The sequence below is a fragment of the Periophthalmus magnuspinnatus genome, chromosome 20 (genome assembly GCF_009829125.3).
Source record: "Periophthalmus magnuspinnatus isolate fPerMag1 chromosome 20, fPerMag1.2.pri, whole genome shotgun sequence".
Classification (NCBI taxonomy): Eukaryota; Metazoa; Chordata; class Actinopteri; order Gobiiformes; family Gobiidae; genus Periophthalmus; species Periophthalmus magnuspinnatus.
In genome coordinates this window covers 19897680-19918205 of record NC_047145.1, presented here as the reverse complement: position 1 = coordinate 19918205, position 20526 = coordinate 19897680, and the positions used below count along the sequence as shown (strand labels likewise).

At 40.3% G+C, this 20526-nt stretch overlaps 1 protein-coding gene and 1 non-coding gene across 2 annotated transcripts; one reads left to right on the top strand and one right to left on the bottom strand.

The window, feature by feature from the left end:
• Window positions 1-2010: 2010 nt before the first annotated feature.
• On the bottom strand, window positions 2011-12671 carry pex2 (peroxisomal biogenesis factor 2). The gene is made up of 2 exons (XM_033986150.2): window positions 12615-12671; window positions 2011-4945 (listed from the first exon to the last, which is right to left on the bottom strand). The coding sequence occupies exons 1-2, from the start codon at window positions 12616-12618 to the stop codon at window positions 4017-4019; spliced, it is 933 nt and encodes a 310-aa protein (XP_033842041.1). The 5' UTR covers window positions 12619-12671; the 3' UTR covers window positions 2011-4016.
• A 604-nt stretch (window positions 12672-13275) lies between these two features.
• On the top strand, window positions 13276-13357 carry trnal-uag (transfer RNA leucine (anticodon UAG)). Its single transcript has one exon. It is a non-coding gene; the product is annotated as a tRNA-Leu (tRNA).
• Window positions 13358-20526: the final 7169 nt, after the last annotated feature.

Here is a 20526-nt window from a genome sequence, read left to right as displayed (position 1 = left end):
AGTTAGTTTGAATCTCATTTTGTGTTATTTTGCTTGTGCTCTGAGATAAGATGAGGTTTGTCCCACAGTGGGGAAATTACAATCTTGCGATGCAAAGTTGAAAGAACAGCAGGAGAATAAGAACATGTAATGAAAAATAACTATTAAAAGGACTTAACAAAATATAAAAATGAACACAACAGGAATAAATAGCGGTTAAAGTAGTTTCAGTGCTGGAGCCTGTTGAGATTTGCTTTTAAATGTGAAGCGATTGTTGTTCTTTTTGCCAGTCCAAAAACACAAGACCTCAACTAATAATTTTGAACTTTTTAGAATTCACATGAAATAAGAGTAGCAGACTTTATAATTAAATAGTAAATGGTCAAAGCTTTCCATTTAACTGTCCTACCTTCACCTATGGCTCCCTTAGAGATGCAGTGAGGAGCACAGTCACGCAGGAGGAGCTCGGAATAGAGACGCTGCTCCTCCAAGTCGAGACGATCCAGCTGAGGTGCTTCGGGACGCCTCCTCGGGGGAGATGTTCTGGGCATATTCTGCCAGCAGGAAGCCTCGGGGAGACCCAGGACACGCTGAGGGGACTCTCGGCAGTCCTGGGAACGCCTTGGGAGAAGCTGGAGGAAGTGTCTGGGGTGCGGGAAGCCTATGAGTCCCTGCTTGTACTGCTGCCCCTGCAACTCGGCCTAGATAAGTAGAAGAAAATGGCTGGATGGATGGGTCAAAATAAACCTTAAGAGCAAGTTTTTAAATATATAAAGAGACTAAAACTACAAAAAGTATGTCACCAAAGCAACAAATACTACAAAAGATCCGGTGCTGTAGATGAAATGGTGACTGCAAAATGCAAAATGAGGCGTGATTGTCAATTTATATCAGCCAGTTCACACTCAGACATCTGCAACATCACATATAAGTACATATAAATACATACAAATACATGTTAAACACCCTTCACCTTACCCCCCTGTAGTCATATTTATAACAGGAGCTCACAAATATCGGCTCTTTCCTCCTTATATCCCTTTGTTATCGCATATATTAAAACGTCCTTGATGTAAGACCCCCCCTCACACTGTTCTCTGTATCTGATATAATGTCAAACCAATCATCACTGCGTATTTGAACCCTGACCCAACTTTCTCAGAGTCCTGCGGTACCATCTCTAGTACTTTATATACCCGTGCAATTCATTAATTTCGGCCTTGCATTATCATCAAGGACGCCGCACATCAATTCAATAGGTCTGCGTGGGGGGAAATAAAGATCCCATTGGTCAGTGGTATTAATAATTTAAAGTTCAATCCTCCAAATATTCTCCGGGACATACCTAGGTCAGATGTTTTACGCTTTAATCCAGCTCGCTTGACGTAAATAATAATCTCATCTATGGGCCGATGTATAAGTGCGTCTGCCTCCTGCGTCTCTCCAAAAGGCTTCCATCACGCCTGGAGATGCAATTGATCTGCAATCAGCAATTAAGCCCTAGTGATCAGAGCGGAGGAGAAGGGAGAGGGGAGGAACTCAACCCCCCCACGCTCGTCTTGTGTCAGCCCGGGAAAGGCTTCACTCAGCTGGGGTGCGTTTGGCCCGCGGCTGGGCTCACTGGTGGAGGTTAACTCCGGCATAAATAAGCATCTTTGGACTCATTACAGGGATTAGAGAGTAATTCGCCTGCGAGGAAGGAGCAGGCTGCCAGGGTTTTGGTACAGTTTACTACAGTCTTATAGGGGCGAGCACCCTAGAGATTATTACAGGGGGAGGGAGAGAGAGAGAGTGAGAGTCAATCCACGCCCCCGGCTGGCCCTTGATCTGCACCATGTTGGGCTGCTGTGAAAACGGATAATAGGAGTTAGAACGACCAGAGCCCAGTCTATGCACGAGAGGGGAGCTCTGATTGTACGAACTTTTCCCTCATCTAGGCACTTAGCTAAACAAACACCCAAGAGGTAGCACTCTATCAATTTTAATGATGTTGAAACACAATTTAGGCACAAAATACACAACAAATGCTAATTCGGTCATGATGAGAGGCATCAGAAATTCCGCCCCATTATTTATTCAGTCGACTTTCTGCATTTTTCATCAGAACAAATATTCCCATTTCAACAAACACACACACAAGCACACAGAGAGCAAATTTGAAGCATAAATCAACAAGTTCGCTCGTCAAATATGAGCAGGGTCTGGTCCGCAGCAGTGTCCAGTGAGCTCTGGACAAACACATCTGTCCAAAGTCCGGCCTCTGAAATAGATCCAGACGGTCAATATGCTCACATACATTTATCACGAGAGATCAATGAGCTCAGCACTCGCTAATAAACTCTTATGAGCGTGTCCATTTGTGCGGCGTTTAACTTTACAACTATTTTCATTATTATGCATTTTACGGTAAAAAATAGCAAGTTATAGAGGAAAAAAAGTATCCAGTATAAACAGGTCAACAAGGCATTAGCGTTTAAGCGTCACAGACTGTATAAAGAAGTGGACTAAGGGAGTTTGACGTCCGACTGCGAGTATCATAGCAACCAAAGAGCCGATCCGGAGTGAGGATGTTGAAGGTAAAGTGTTCATATCTTGATTTATGGACACAAAAGTGAAATTAAAACACCAGGATCATGTAGAGCAGGTTAATACAAACATGTTAAGACCAAAATGAGGAGTCTGACAGAAGCAGTTACGGGAAAATGGGCAGCAGTTTTTCAATAGAAAGTGAATTGGAGCCAGAGCCGATGGAGCCGGAAGTGCGCCCATGATCACTTCCTGTGTAGGTTAGCTATGTCCATTTATATATACAGTCTATGTTAAGCGTTTATTTGAGTCGTTTCTAAATTATCTTGAGTTGATTGACAAATATATCTAAAGCCGCACTCTGTAACTTTGCTGGTGAGGAGTCTGCTACCACATTATTTCCATAGAGGTTACTTCATCGCCTGGAGTGTTCCACAGTATGGCATTAACTCAACTATTCTTCATTTATTCAGTTACAGATGTTTTAATTGCTCAAAAATACATTAAAAAAAAAGGTGAGCAGGTTTGCGCCTCCACAGATCTGACCTGTAACTTAACCCGGTGGCATCGTCGGCTTGTGTCCATGAAGATACGGTTAATCTATGTTCCACAATATGGCATTAAACTTGTATAACTTCTCCATAGAGACAAGCAGTCTCTTCATCTTTAATGAAGCACAACAGTGACCGTCCACCCCAAGGTTCTGGAACTAAACTTCATTCATTTTACTCATAGACTTTCCGGAAAAAAAAATAAAAATAAAAATTATATTAAAAGTTTGAAAAGTTGCTCGGGGATAATCAGGAATGTGGTAACTAATGACAACAAGTCACCTATAGTTTTATTTAAAATCTGTTTCTGAAACTTGGAATCGACCTGGCACATAGCTGGTTAGGACGTAGCAGTTAGCATGTAGCTGGTTAGGACGTAGCAGTTAGCACGTAGCTGATTAGCACATAGCTGGTTAGGACGTAGCAGTTAGGACGTAGCTGATTAGCACGTAGCTGGTTAGGACGTAACAGTTAGCACGTAGCTGGTTAGCACGTAGCAGGTAGCACGTAGCTGGTTAAGACGTAGCAGGTAGCACGTAGCTGGTTAGCACGTAGCAGGTAGCACGTAGCTGGTTAGGACGTAACAGTTAGCACGTAGCTGGTTAGCAGGTTAGCCTCAGCGATGCCTTTCAACTCTTAATATTTGAATTTTTTGAAACGTCTATGGGAAAAATGAATGGAAAAATTTACTTTAAAATTTACTTTAGAGGCGGTCACTGTTGCGCTGCATTTCAGCACAAGAATAATTCAAGAAATCTGAAAATTAAATCAAAAATGAAAGAAAGAAACCATTTTAAACTGTATAAAACATGGCACCTCACGACACGTATAACCAGGCACTTCACTTCCAGCATCTTGTAATTTATAGCCGTGTCTCTTAAGTATTGTTATTTTTCGTTCAGCATGAGACATCTTCCCGAAATAGCTTCCTCCTCTAAACTGCCTCCTACACCGCGCGTATCACCGCTCCTCCACCTCCATGACCACCGGCGTAGGCTGCCCCGCTTCGGCTCCGCATTTGGGACAGGTGAGGGAAGCGTCTGCGATGCCGTGGCTCTTGACGCAGTAGTAGCAGAAAACGTGCTTGCATCCGACCGTGTGCGGCATCGTTGGCCAGTCTCCACAAAACCCACACTCTTTCCACGCCACCTCTCCGCCCTTGTCTTCATCCTTTTTTCCAAATATAGTCGTATAAACAGTTGATTTGATTTTGTGCGTATTTATAAGCGGTAAAAAGAATATAAGGAACTCTGCAAACCCGTGCCATAGCAGCTCACGGTTCACGTACTGGTACGAAATATCGCGGACGACGTTTGGTTTGCTAAACACGGCTCTGGCCCCAACGATCCTCTCAGCCAAAACGGGATGCTGCCCCTTTCGCACAAACACCAAAAAGTTGATGAGACTGGCAAACTGGACGACGCTAGAAATGAAGGAGAAGCAGTTCCTTAGCCCCGTTTTGACCACGTCCCTCTGCGATCCTCCGGGACGCAATCCTAAAGCAACCAACAAATTATGCGAGCGTTCTTGGAGCCAGCGGGGACCTGCGGTGAGAAAGGCCAACCCCAGCTTCTGCCTTCGGGATAGGGGGCGGTAGCGAGGGGAGGCGGAGAGCGAGTTGTGGTAGCGCACATTAAGAATAGATTGTCCCACTGTGGCGCTGTTGGGATAGAGGGTGAACTTCCACAAGAGCAGGTGGAGGAGCGCTCTCAGCTCGGGTTCTGCGGGGGTGAGGAGGCCCGGCCGGAAGTTCTGGAAGCACAGGGAAAACTGGGACCACATCAGCTGCTCCAGGGAAGAGTCCAGCTCCAGAGCATCGAGCTGGCTGATCCGCAACACTGGATTCAACGCCTCGGAAGTGGGAACGTCTGTGTTTTTCTCATCATCCCCTGAAAATAAAAAAAACGTACAAAATGCATGTCAGTTTATTTGATTTTATAGCGGTATTGTTGATGACGAAATCTAGATCAAACTCAAATTCATCTTAATTTTCAAACCGCAGCTCGTAAAACTGCAGCCCATCAGTGCATGGGTGTTTGGCATGTGGTTTCACAGTAAATTGTCTTTTATGATGCACATTATGTTTTTCCAAATACGAGATTTTGGGTGAAGAAATGAAAGATTTATTGAACTGTTGTTTGAGAGAGGCTGTGTTGCTATACAGCCCCACGTCGATGAATAAGAGGATGTGAAAAGTTCAATGCGAGCGTAAGCCAGTTGATATAGTGAGTGTAAAATCATTGAACAAATTGTTAAATACAACTCTATATGTACTGGATCTATATTACATACAGTCAGAGTAAAGTCATTATAGGGTTTTTAACAGAAAAAAAAAAAAATCAAACAAGCCCTAAGAGCATATAGACTTCTACCAAAGCACTCCTGGTAGGAAGGCACTCCTGCTGGGATCATTCTCTGACATGTACACACTTAAAGGCCCTATATTACGCAAAAAAAAACAACTCTTGTGAGCCTTAAGACATGTTAGAATATTGTTACCTTATCAAAAAATACCTGGAGTTGTGTTTTGCTTCATTTATACATGTTTAAATAATCACTTTATGATGTCAAGAAGTCGTAGTTTTCTATAAATGAATCTACTGAAAGTGTATGGAGTTTAAAAACACAGTGGAGCACTTCCTGTATTACTATGACATCACAAGGTGCAACTACATTGTTTGAGAGAAAAAAAAACAACTATTATTACTATTATTATGGTTTAAGTTTTACATTTGGCTGAAGTGTCTCATTGCCATGTTTAGAGCAGATTAGTGCAGCAATTACATTTTACAATTTAAATCTTGCATCGCACAAACTTGAACAACTTTAGCTTCTTTTTTTGTTACATTTTTTGCAAGTTGAGAGTCCAGAGGTTTTTTTTGCCTCCTATATTACGCAAAAGACTCTTGTGCCCCTTAAACTGTGTTAGAATACCGCTGTGGAGTTGTGTTTTGTTTCATTCGTACATGTTTGAGTTGAGCTTTATTAGTCTGTCTATATCTGCAAAGCTCAAAACGTTCTGTTCCACTGTTTCTTCTTTATGTCATGAAGCTGTAGTTTTCAATAATTAATTGTACTGAAAGTGTATGAAGTTTAAAAACACAGTGGAGCACTTCCTGTATTACTATGACATCACAAGGCGGAACTACATTTTCAGTTTGAGAGAAAAAACTATTATTACGCAAGGTGTTTGTGTTAAACGTGTCCTTTAAACCTTGAGATTTTCACGACAACACATTTACTCAGGCATTTCAGCTACAAAAACAACGGATCTCGTAAAAAATTAAACTATGAATTTACCAGAAACAATGTAAAACAACGAGGACAATAGTTGGAAATACCCTTTCAACAGTCGCCCGATGTACCACAAACTAATGTACACACTGGGACAAACTGCTACAGCCGTGAGTATGAGGCCCTGGAGGTGCAGCCCATCCTGTTAGCGAGGTTATTTTCTCTTTATACCCACAAACGGAAATCACTTTTCACATGTAAAACCCGTCCTAAATGCAACCTTTGAGCTGTGCAATGCAGACGAGCGGGGGGTCTTAGCCACACAAACACCCACCAACACACACATGAGGGGCTCGCAGAAAGGTCCCCTCTGGAGATAGGGCTGTGTACAAATCACATCACCAGGGATTAGGCTAACGGCACGGTCCACGCTTTACCGTAAATATCTGCAAAATGTGGAACTTTTTTTTTTATTCTAGAGCTGGCTATTGTGGCGTCCAGTTTGAAATACTCTCCAGTTTTATCTGCCCTCAAAATGCTTAAAAACTAACTAATAGCAGAGCGGTATAGGGCCGGGGTGATAGAGGGGGACTTTTCTGCCGGTGGCTTTTGTGTCCTCCCGAACAGGATTTGTCATCAGGCTTTAAAAGAGATTTCAGCTGCGTAAATATGGCACTTTTGACAGAAAAAAAAGCACATATGATGGTCAACTTTGTCAAATAGGTGGAAAGAAATAATCGCTATGGTTTAAATCTTTTTGGTGGTTCACAGGGGCATCTGCGTCTTCGAGATGCTTCAATAGAGCCTGGATACACCGTCCAACTAAGTTAGAATTAGCAAATGAATGAAAAGGGTGAATGCAAGCCAGGGTAAGCAGGTGTGACAAATTTATTGAGCAGCTGCAATGTTTAGGATTGAAACTCGCCTGCAACGGAAGTACACTGAAGATTATATAAAACAGCTAAGACGTGGTTTGAATGGCTGGAATCAAGCGTACTTTAAATAAACAGTGTACCTGCAGGGTTTTCCAGGTACCTTTGCAACATCTTAATGGAATTCAAGGTAAAATTTGCGTTGGAGACGTTAAATTATTTATCAAGTTTTAATCAAAAGCATACGTTTCAGTAATTACTCCAGTGGCGTCTTTCCTCTTCCTTTCGGGGTTATTTTCTTGGGTTGTCAAAGTGAATCAAGTGCCTCCGTGTAATTTTGTTTTAGCTTTTCCAAGTTTTGAGTGGCACAAAAGTAGAATGGGCTGTATAACTCTGTGTAGCTGGATTTGTTGAGCCTGAATTACTTAAAAATAATGTTAATAATTGCCTCATGGTTGCAAATTTACCCTATTCTTACAGCGAATAAGTTAAGAATAAGAAAAAGACATCTTGATTTTCACATGTTTACGCACTAAACTTAAGTCAAAGTAGGATAGATAGTATTTCTGTCTCACCATATACTGCATTTAGACTTAGGCCTGTTACTATAAACACATTTTGTAGTTCGATATATATTTCTGAAGTAAATGTAGATGATAAACGGTAATAGAGAAACGATTTAATGCCACTGATGCAAAAACCCAAAAGCAGATTTAAACCACAAAAAACTATTCAAAATCTAAAATATCGTTAAAAAATCTTGAGCTGCGGTAAATAAATACATAACAGAATAAAACACGTTAGTACTGAAATAAATAAACAGCAGAATTAAACACTTTGGTACTTAGTTTGCATCTGTAATGAGTTGTACAGGTTATTAATTCAAACTTTTACAGCTTAAATCTTATCATATAGCTAAAAAGTAACCACAAATTCTCCAGTAGTGCAAAGAAAGTACACACGATACATACTGACCCCAAAAAGTATCAGCTGACTATATGACTATACTCCACCTACAGTCCATAGCTGAAGACCACAGCCTCGAAAAGTAAAAAGAGAAAGTATTAAGTGGAGTTTTGTCATTGCATATTTTTACAAGTTTACCACCTTCACAGAGTGTATTTGTTCATATCACATACTTTTATTTGATTACATTTGCAGATATTAAACCGCTTTTACAAGTAGTACTCTGCGTCTATTGTACTGCACTAGCATACTAGCGATCCATGTGCACACATACACACAGCAGGTAGTGGAAATCCCCATCACTACAGCGGCAGCGGCGGCAGCAGCCCTCAGGAGAGTAAACCCGGCTGGGTCCAATATTCTTTTCAAAGCCTTTTATCGAGCAGTTTACAAGTTATGAATGAATATGTTTTATTTGGGGAAACACGGTATTGACAGCCACCTATCAATAGTAATGTGACTATTGTCAAGGGTGTGTCGATATTAATGTAATTATGATGTAGAGGGATCAGGGGGATGTCGGAGTCCGGGGCCAAGTAACATCCTGCCCACTGCCGTATCAATAGGCGGGATTGCTATTGACGGCTTGCCTTCAGACTTGCAGCACTTGCCAAATATATAACAAGCAGACACTTCAGTCAATGCCAAGCTGCCTATAAAAATTAAGCATTCGAATTTACAGCGCTTTTACCTTGGACAGCTGGAAATCCATGTTCCTTATGTAATAGTCAAAAGTCACAGTCAATGCCAGTGTTTACAGAACAGCGACACGGCAGATCTAATAGACAGTGGGGCATTTGCACACAGAATAAGAAAGGCAGGCTGAGATTGATGCCTCTCTCTCTCTTTCTCGCAGAAACGCTCAACGAAAGGTGAAATATTGACTTGATAATACTCTTCTGGGTCATCCAACCAACTGAACTGGTGACAAAATGCCCTCTATTGGAAAGCCGGTGTCAGATAGGTTTTGTGAAATTCAATAAAAAAAAATGATAAAAAAGAGTCGGGTCGTGGCGGTCTTTCAGAAAGGCATGTAACACTTTAACATACGCTTTGCTGAAAATATTATAAAAGGTTTTCTGATTTGATTCAGGTCATGAGTCTGCTCCCCTTGTTCTCTCAGCCAGTGCATCTTGCTCACACAAAGATAACGCACTGACTCAAGGCTGACTGCCATAGCATACAGACAACAACAACAATATCCAATCTAACGCAGAACAAGCTACAAGATTGCTTCAAGGCAATGGGGCCACGACCAGTGTGAAGCAGGAGACACGGGGAAACAATAGTACGTGGAGCATCTGACTTTTAGGGCCTACAGGATGTATCTGGGTTACACACGATATATATAATGTGAAAATATACACATACAATCTTAGGGTTGAGAAATATTGGCAAAGTACGAAAAAAAACCCCACACAATATGACAATATGTTTAATTAATAATTTAACAATGATGCTACACAATATTATTTAGTATTTCCTGTGACAAAACTGAAATCCAGGGCCAAATTTATTCTTATACCTTGCTTTTTTTTTTTTTAATTATGGACTCTTGTTAATTGTTAATTTAATGATGATTATTTATGTTTCTATTTGCTTGTATTGTGATTTTAATGTCTTTCTTATTCTGTAAAGCACTTTGAATTACTTTGTGTATGAATTCTGCCATACAAATACTTAAACTTGCCTTGAGTCGCATTAACTATCACCCAACCAGATAACATTAAACGATGAGTCAAATGAAGAGGACAAAGTTATATACAATGAATATTCATACAGGACGGTAAGGTAGGCTTTATATTTTATTGTTTATATTATTTACGCAAGTTCTTCTGATGTAAATGTATTCATAATTTAAAACATACTCCATACACGACTACATATATGGCTTTAATGCAAGTTGAGGTGGGATAGATGTGAAATAAGAGAGGACCATATGCAAACCCGTATTGCCATTTAGTGTGACCTTGGCTCTAATGGTCACAATAGGAGGAGGGAAACACAGGGCCCCCCGCCACACTGGAGGCTCACACCTGGGGAATAGCCAATAGATAAAAGTGAAAGGATGTCTACCTCTTATTCTTGACCTTGGCTTCAATGTCTCTGGATGGGAGTTTGGAGCTATAGACTAAGGACTGGTGAGAGCTGCAAAGGTGACACTAGTGACAGATTAGATGAAGCATTTGTCACAACAGAAAGATGCTCATCCCTATCATAACAACGCTGTTTTAAATTATGAAAACAGTAAGCTGCTGTCACACTGGTCCAGTACATTTCCAAGCACTTAGCCATGCTTGTTGGCATAATATACTTGTTGAAATAATGCAGAAATATTCACTTGGACTGGTATGAAGCTTGTAACGAGAAGTAGGGCCCCGCGTTTGGCAAAGCGCGCTGGATTGCAACTTTACATTTTCTTCTCTCAGTCATGTAAATTCATTTGTGTAAAAGCTCGGGTGAATAAAACCCATTTCTCCTCACTACTCGCAATTTTTACCCCCACTCCTGCACTTCCTCTTTATTGCCCCTTTCGCCAGGAACAGCCTATTAGCCACGGCCTGCTAATGTCCTCGCGATGAAAACGGATGGGAATGTCAGATTTCCAACTTTAAGAGAGTGATGTCATACAGCAGACCACGGGCATTAAAGAGCCAGCCACGATCACCCAGGCGGGAACCAGACTAATTGTTATGAGTATGTTTCATGAAAAATGAATGCGTGCAAATGCGCAGAGGGATCTTCTGGTTGAATACATGTATGTCTCTAATCACCCTCCACTTCCCCGAGCCACGTGTTTAAGGCCTGAACATAGAGAGCCAAAAACACACACATCAGTTATAGATATCCCACATACAAAAATGTACTCAGCTTAATCTGGTTTGCACAGAAGGTAAATTATTTAAGAGAATTAATTGATTTCGGTGATATGAAGGTTGAGTACGCTCAGGCTGTTTGAGTAATAAGTACAAGGCTTTGCAAAAAACAACTTAAAAAGTAATGAATTATTTATAGGTCAGAACAGAAAGTACAATGAATGTGAAGGCGAAAGCTCAACACATAATAAATTAAGGGCACTGAAGTTGATTTCTCTGGAGTCGATGAAAAAGACCTTTAACTTTTGGATAGAAAGTTTAAAAAGTAGCAGTGAAGCATTTGTAAACTTTGAAATTGTAATATGACTGGAACATACCTATTATTAGGGTTGGGATGAGATACAATTCCCACAAGACGAGATTGGGTCGAGAAGAGATTTTGACATGATTGGGAATAAATAAACTGTGCAATCCGGTTCACTATTTTGGTCACAGAATTTATTTATTTATTTAATATTTTGTTAGCACTATTGCACTGTGTTTTGGAACTGTAGCTTCTCAACTAACTCATCTAAATAACCAGCTAACTCACTAGCGCTTTACCCTTTTTTTTGTCCAATCTAAATGTAAAAACATGGGGAAAAAAATCTCACAATATAATTTTTCTACTGTGTGCATAATCTTGCGTCAATTTTGTCTCGCAAGATCTTGTCCCATTCCTATCCAAGATATCTTAAACACTTATAACAACTGTTGTATACATGGGTCGGCTGAAAGCAAATTAAACCTGATTCATTTACTTTAGCAAACGCGAATAAATGTTCCGACTATACAGTGTGGAAAAATGGTGAGGAATTCATTCAGTCTATTTCAGACAATCCAAAATGTAAGTGCTTTTGTGTTTTGATTTGTCATAATTGAGTCTGACAAAATATAATGGTGTTTATAAGTTAGCGCCGATGTGGGTTATTAGGCTATCCATTAGTGAAATCAAATCAAAATTGCTCTAATTTTACCAAATACTTGTTCATCACACACTTTGTATTCAATCAGCAAGCTTTTTTTCAGAATCTCTTTCACATTCTCTTTGTCTTTTTATGACTATTATTTTGGTTGATTTTCCGCAACAACAAAAAACTAAATCTGCTCTATTTTGATAATAAGGCAAGAGCATTATGTGATAATCAGGGTAGGGATTAGGTTAGGCAACGTGTGTGAGGGCAATTCAGTCAAAGCTGCTGGAAAAGAGAGATATAACCGCGAGACAGATAAGAGGAGTGATGATTGGGATGAGAAAAAATGAAGAGTAGTCTCTTGAAAATCAATAAGATCAACTTTGCCTTGAATCTCAATGCAGAAGATTTGGATCTCTGACGCTGATTATTTATGGGAAATGGACTTATGTGGGGAGCAAATGGCACCTCTTCCCTAGAAACAGAATAACAGCAGTAGCCTACCATCCTAAGTGACAGCTAATTAGAAGAACAAAACTACAGTATCACCTGATTTTAACTTCGATAACAGGGTAAACAGAAAGCATGCTGTCTGTATCCATAACATTACATTATTCTATCGCTTATTAAACCGCTCTAAACGCTATCAAAACACACAAAGCAACAATTCAGAGTATAATAATAACGTGTAAATAGTAAAACTGAGCACATATTCACCCATTTTCCTTCTGCAGAGGACTCTTGCCCGTCAAACGAAAACAACACTTACTTCCGGGTAGAGGCGCTAAGTTCCGCCTTACGTGCAGAAACTGGCCAATCGTGTGCGTCGACGTCAAACCCTGAGCCCACGTGACCACAGCAAGCCAATCAAATCCAGCAGCGGCACCACAGCGGTAAACAGCAGGGGAAATGTGGCTTTTTTTCACCAATAGCTCTTAAATCAAGTTCTAATGTTGTAGTTACCCAACATAGCGACCAAGATGGTGCAAGGGACGGTAATACACGTACTCCTGCAAATATGCACGTTTATATGCGTTATTCTTGATATGCATTTATTTTGAGGGGCACTTTTTATAATCTAAATGCAGGAGGATAGGACTTGAAGTAAGTTTACACGTGTGCCATGTTATGCTAGTCAGAGCAGCACAGATGACGTGAGCGGGATTGTTAGAAGCCGTGAGCAAGAAACAAATAACAAAGATATTGGGCTAAATATGTGCTCCACGCAGACTGACAGTGTGGCCGGTCAGATTAAACGTCTAATGAAAGAGTTTAAAAGTCTTCACGAGCAGAAACTGGAAAATATTAACATGAATCCATCAAATATGAAAAGAGAGGAGCTACAACAGGTATGTGACGTCATGTTGCACGTGTTCAAGGTAGCGTGGCCGAGCGGTCTAAGGCGCTGGATTTAGGCTCCAGTCTCTCCGGAGGCGTGGGTTCGAATCCCACCGCTGCCATTATGACCCTTACACTAAATTATTGTGGGGGCGGGTTTCATCAGTCGTTTTTATGTAACTAAACGCAAATGATTCTCTGACAACCAGAAAGTAGGAAAGAAAAGCGCAACTGTACCTTTTACTGCTACACCATTAAATAAACTTTTAACTGTGTTAAGGTCTACTTCAAAACTGCTAAAATGTAGCAAAACTCTTTTGAAGGTTGATAGAGTTTCTTGACATGATTTTTTAAAGGAAAAGCTGCAAAAAAAGTTCTGAAAGAAGACAATGAGAAGAAAATGGTTGAAGAGAATATGTTGTTTCCATATACAGAGGGCTATTGACCAACCTATTTATCTAACCTTTGTGTTCTAATAATGTTGCCTGAATCAAAACAGGAGTCTTGACATGTGTAGATTTGTCTATCCATTAGGGTATGATCTGGTCCAAAATTCAAAGAGCGTCCTGTTCAGTGTGCCTTGGCCATCAGAGATGACCTCTGTCCTGTCAGATAAATGACAGGAGGAAGCAGAGGGGTGCTTTCATAAAGCCACAGCACTTGTAACAGGTGGCAAATTGCATTATGTTTCCATCCCAGCGGTAGCGCTCAGGAACACAGATCCACACTCATATTTAGAAAAGGAGAGGTTTCTAATCATCAAGATTGTCATGAGGCATCATTTAGTTACACAATGGAGCGTGTGTGAGGCGGCCTGTGCATCAGAGCAGGTAACAAGGTTTCAGAGATGGGTTTGGTTTGCCGGCCTCAGCCTTGTTTGGTCTTAACAAGGTTATTGTTAGAACCAAGGAGCTTCTAAGTCTTACAGGCTGATGTGAACAGTCCATCACAGCCTTAGCCTGCCCTATAGAAACATTGGCAGTTTTAAAATGTATTACCACAAGTTTAACTCACATGAAAAAACACATTTTATACATTTGATATTTTTAAACCTGTTTAATTAACCAAATAATATTTCTTAGTTTTTGTGGAGTAATTAACACTCGTTGTTGAATTATGTCTTGTTTTTTTCTTTTCATAGATGGAAGTGGATGTGCTTCAGTGTTATGTGAAAGACCTGACAGAGCAGAACCAAGTCCTCATCCAGACCATTGAAGATTTACACAAAGAAACTTTAACCAAGTCTGGAATGAGAATGCATACGTCCTGTACTGAAGTAAGTACATACACAGTGTAGGAATTAAATTTCCATCTTTGAGCTCATTTTATGTCTGTGAGAAAGTACTGTTTATATGCGTAGCAGCTTTAGACTGCACAGGTCTCATGTAGTTAACCAATTCAATGTATTTGAAAAGCACAATTCTGTTAAATATGGATTAGAAGCAAGCAATTTTTCAATTAATTTGAGAATTTCTGTCATTTAAAAGTAATTATTCCAAAAGAAAACCATAAACAGAAATGCTACTTTGTTCTGAAAATAGTTTTAAAGTTATAATCCAAGTTCAAGGCCTATCAGTGAACATGGGTGAGCTAAGAAAATCCTAAACAAACAAAAGGTCTTAGGCTGTTATTTGAAAGGATGATCAGGAAGGACCCTAAACAAAGGAGGTCACATCAAACTCAAACACAATTTACCTTGAAAAGTAATTTCTTTCTTATTCAGTGAGAGAGGGGACACTTGATGTAGTGACCTCAGTATTGTCCCTGTAGTTGTGGTCCTGCTTCTGTCGCCGCACACACTGAGTGGGATTTGCACACAGAAACGTAATTACGCTCCTTTGTACATCTTAGTACTTATCTGCTTTTATAGACAAGGTCAAAGGGTTGGCTTTATGTGCAAAAGGGTCATAGCAATATAAAGATGTGCATTTCTCAACATTCAAAGCTGCCAATTTGAACTTCAGTCAGTTTAATTTTCATCAGTAACAGTGGAATGGGCTTAAAACACAAACTGCTACAGATATGACAGAGTTCAGTCCTTGTGTATCTGTTTACAATTAAGCATGAAATAACCAAAAAAGTAGCAAAATACTGTACTTATTTTTAGGTATCTGTACTTTACTTAAGTATTTTACAGTGGATACTTTTTACTTTTTACTTTTACTTCCTTACATTTGAGAGCAGTATCTGTACTTTCTGCTCCACTACATTTTTGAACAAGATTGAAAAGATATTTTTACCATGTTCACGGTAACATCCTGACTAAAGTTTTTGAGTTCAAGCTTCGGCTTTGAGTAAACGAAAATAAATACATAAAATTCATAAGAAAAATTAAGAGATTGGTTTGTCTTGCTACCGTTGATCAAAATATGCATAATTTTGTAATCAGTACTTTTACGTTTTACTCTTAAACTACATTTTTAAATAGTTGCTTAAATACTTTTACCTAAGTAGATATTTTCATGTGATGATTTTACCTTGAAGTCTATACATGTGTCCCCTGTTATGAAATACTTTACACAACTACTGGTATTTAAATAAGTTGTAAAATAAAAGAGAAATTGATGTTAACGTGATCGACTGGGCTTCACTGAGAATCTCCGTTTTCCCACGCCAACTCACTGTCTGTTGAAGTTACTTTGAGTGTTTTCTGCTTCCAAATTGGTAAACAAATACTTAAACAAATGCCCTGCTCCACTCCACAGTCTATTAGGGTAGTCAGGGGACAACTGTGTATTTCTGCTCTGATGTCCATAATGTAAAATCCAATCAAATGAAGAGCATTTAGGACTACTTATGGGTCGTTCCACCATGTAAACGATGCAATGAGCTTGGTAATAGGAGCTTGGCTAACGTCTGATTGAATCGTAGTCTATGGTCCTGTTGATGCACAATAGGGTTCAGGGGTAATGGGCACTGCAGAGTTGGTTTTGTGACCATAATATGATGAAATCCAAAGCGTTCTATGGAGGACTACTGCAATCCGCATGTTTATTTATCATTCACAATGTGGGAGGGTTTCCGTATATTTCTGTATCGCCGTTATATTAAAATTTAGCTTATAATGTAGCGGGATTCATTATCAGTATCAGAAATGTTGTGTTTTTACTGACCCCTCCTTTAAAATCTCAACGCTGAAATCTAATTCTCTTATGTGCAGCTAAGAAAACACGAAAAGGTCATCACAGGCCCAGTAACCGCTAACACAGCTGGTCCAGCGATGAACGCAAGAATTTTTATTTTTGGACTCCATAAACTACAGAGATGGAACATTGAACCAGCAACACGCGCGTTAAACTATCCAAGAATCCGTCCCACCTAAGGCTCAAAGTAACAGCGACGCACTTCTGTTTAGATTTGACCCCTGAGAATGGACGACACCGAGGGGAAGAGGACACGTTTAGTCGCTCCGTTGGTAGAGTTTTTGCGCAGCGATCTGAAAGTTGACAGTTTGAACCTCGCTCTTGACTTCGACGTCATCGGTAGAGCTGCCAAATCCACTGACCCACAGGTCGGAGGTGCGATTCCAGCTCCCCGCAGATGAACGCTGTCGTTTTATCCTTGAGCAAGACACGTATAACCCCCACCTCGCCCCAGTGTCTACGTCCACCGGTGTATCAGCGCGACTTGTTCCTTAATGTAAATCGCTTCGAGTGCCCAGAAGGTGGAAAAGCGCTATATAAAAACAATGAGACCATTCTGCGTTTACTATTAGAAAAATGGACTTTTTCTGGTGTGAATTTAATGAAACGTTATTCTCTGAACGGGATTATATCTGTCTATATAATGGCATGTAAAAGAGCTCCTGTCTTCCATGCAGCGTTGTAACTCCAGTCAATAAAGCAGGACATTTCCTTCAGGTCCACATTAAAACAGTTTTCTAAGTGCGTGACCTTCTGTGTTGTTCCTGCAGACGACGACGCTCATAGACTTAGACTCGTGTAATAGCTGCTCGGAGGGAGTGTGAGGAGCCAGGCAGTGCGAGCCAGGGGAGGTCAGGAGGTTGCGATGGTTGACTATGCTAATGCTGTTGTTAATGACTTTGCTCTGAGTGATAATTGATCGTCTTCATTACCATATTAACTCCAGTGCCCCCACCCAAGTCAGACCCCCCCCACACACACGCACGCCAACCTCACAGTCTCTCGCCATGCCGTAATGGATGCCCCCGTTTGATCCTTGGAATAATGAACTAATTAGCTTAATTAAAATCAATAGAGGTGCCAATACTGGGTTACACATTTCAGAAATGCTGTCTCTATCAGCGGGGAAAGGAATATTCCCAGCGTCGGAGAGTCCCGGGTGGGAGGCATGAGTGCATTAACGGGAAGAGAGGGTCCACAAAAATGGGATTGAGATATAGGAAGGCTAATTATGTCACTATTGGTGAAAAGAAATACTAAAATAATGTTTTATTCCTTTAAAGGGGGTAAAGCTGTCAGCATAAATTTACCATTAGACACTTTAATTAAATTGCTTAAGGCCGAAAGCAGCCTGGAGTTTTAATTTACACCTCGACCTGATTGTTTGTTTGTTTAGGCCTAGTCCAGCGTCGTTAATTTCTGGTTTAGCGCTCGCTCAGCTTTGCTCCTGGTTTGAAACGTGTTAATCCCTCGGTTTACGCCAGGTTGAGTCCTAGATTTGTTCTGGTTTAGTCCCGGGATAAACACAACAGCTCTGATTAGGCCTGTCTCGATAATGACTATATTGATTTATCGTTCAGTGTATAAAAGGAAATATTTTGGGGCTCGTTTTTTTGTAAAAGTGGAGAGATTGATTTGAGATATGTTTTTATGTAAGAAGGTCAGATTTGAGCTGTAGAAGGTAGAATAAACACGTTCTGCTATTCATTTGTTGCATCTCAGGCCTTTTAATGACACAGTTTATTAAAAAAATGGGATTATCCTGCATTGTATTTGCGGCATAAAAGATGACCGTTTATCTCGATATTTCTCCGTAGCGATTTTATATCACGCTTCAAAACGTGTTACCGCGACAGGCCTTGCTCTGATATACTCCAAACTTACTTCCAGTCCAGCGTTTTGTCAGTGATTTACTGTGCGATCCGAAACGGGATGTTTTTGTAGTAGAGCGCAGACATTTTGAATTTGTTTAAAAGTGTTAAATTTAAGCTCTTAGACAAGGGGACAAAAACGTAATGGGAGGGGTAAAATGAATACTAGAGACAAGCCAGGAGCCAGAGAAAGGAGAACTAAATGAGAGCGAGAGGGCGAAAGAGGTTCCTAATGCTGATTTATGAGTGCTTGACGGTCGTTAGCTGGAATAAATGGCTTGTAGGAGTGGCTGTTGCATTACTCCCTGTACAGGATACTAAGTGCATTGTAAGGTCAGCCATAAGGCCAAACTTACATATGTAGCACAGTGCCCTTGTAAACCTTTGTTAATATATCAGCACCGGGATTGGACTGTAAGTACTCCAACTGATGACCGCATGCGTCCGATATGCGCTGCACAACTGAGGGACAGGAAGGAGGAAGTTTATCTAACCATGAATGTAAATACTTGAGTGTAACTACAGCAATTGGTCTTGATTTTAATGAAGGAGCCTCAGATATGCCCAACATGTTCTCATTAGCTTGACCCAAAAGTTATCTCAAAACTTTCCTAATTTGTGACGAGAATAATCACGAGCTGCTTTTATAAACCGAGATAAAACAAAAACGTGCGTGCCATATTAACATTTTCGCTTTTCTAGTAATAAGAAAACACGATTAGTATGTAGCGTTTCCTTATATAGCATTAGCAGCTCACGTATTACTGTCAAAATGTGATTCAAGACCGTGGACGGATGAAGGAATGGGAAAAGCGTGTTTGTTTTTTGGTAGGGATCCTGGGAAGTTTAAACGTTTTCCTTTAAAAAAAATCATAATAATATACCGCTTTTGTCACGTTAATTATGTTTTCTTCTAAATACTTCTTACACATATTGCATATTTTTGGGTTTGTTACAAAAAACTAGTCCTTATTAGTATGAAAAGTATCTGATATGATGCAATGTTTGTGTAATCTGCTCTTTCGCCTCTCCTCCTCCACTTGTGTTTTTGACCATTAGGTTAATAGTAGACTTTCCACACCACTCATAGTAACGTTATTGCATCTCCCACATCTAAAAAACACATGCATATATTTGTGTCCCTTCGCTTCTAACAAATGAGTTACCATGGTCATAACCTCCACAGAGCTTATTACCTTAGATTGTGGGCTTTTTTTCATAATGCTAAGACTAGTGCTGACAGATTACTAACAGGATGAAGTCACAAACGCACACACAGACGCAAACACACACACATATTGGGGTCCATAATGAGACCTTATTCCGGACACAGAACCTCCAGCTGCCTGTAAATTACATCTGCCACTCTGCCATACATACTTAATCAGCTAATGTTGTTTTATTTCTATTATTAATTTGTTCTCGTTTGTGATTTATCTAAAGCGCCCCGACATCACACCAATATTTTGTCCGCTTTACAGTTCAGAGGGGGCAGAGCAAGGAGAGGAAGCCGTGCGCGGAGTCGTGTACTTAGGGGATTGCATCTGTAATGAATTGACTGGCTGTTTAGGCATACATAACATTGGCTACTACTCACCTTAATAATGTAAGCAGGTCGTAACTCCTGCTAACCCAAGGGTATATAAGGCACGCATTGCAAACACACACATATTCTATCGCCACACACACAAATCTACCTATATTAGCCGCTGACCCCGCTGTGCGCCAGGTCTCCCCATTGTCACGCGGAGGCTGCGTTGGAATATCAATATTTCATGACGGGGGGAGAAGGTAGTGCAGGTTTTTATATTGTGTTTGGATAATAGCGGTTTTCTGTAGCTCAAATGACAATGAGAGGAGAGAATATTGCGGATTATTTCACGTTTTTATCATTATTAACAAGAAATCATCGGATCAATAACGTTATTTACCTTCAGTTAAAATCCCAAGTACTTTTTATCAACTATCTGGATGAATGTAAACACACAAACGTACAATTCACAACCGTATAACCGTCATTGTAGCTTAAATATCCACATTTTGTTGAAGTAACTGCACGATTTCAGGGCTAGTTTATGCGTGTTGTTTTGATTACGCAAATAAACAGCTTGAGTTTACATTACAGATCCCGTTAGTTTAGACCCAGAGCCCGTCCTGCAGTTGTAAAGTCTCACAAACGCTGACCGGTGAGTCATCGCTGCCGCCATCGATTTCCGTTTCCCTGAGTGACCCCTGTCGCCACGACGATAGAGTGACCCATATTTCACCAGACCTGCT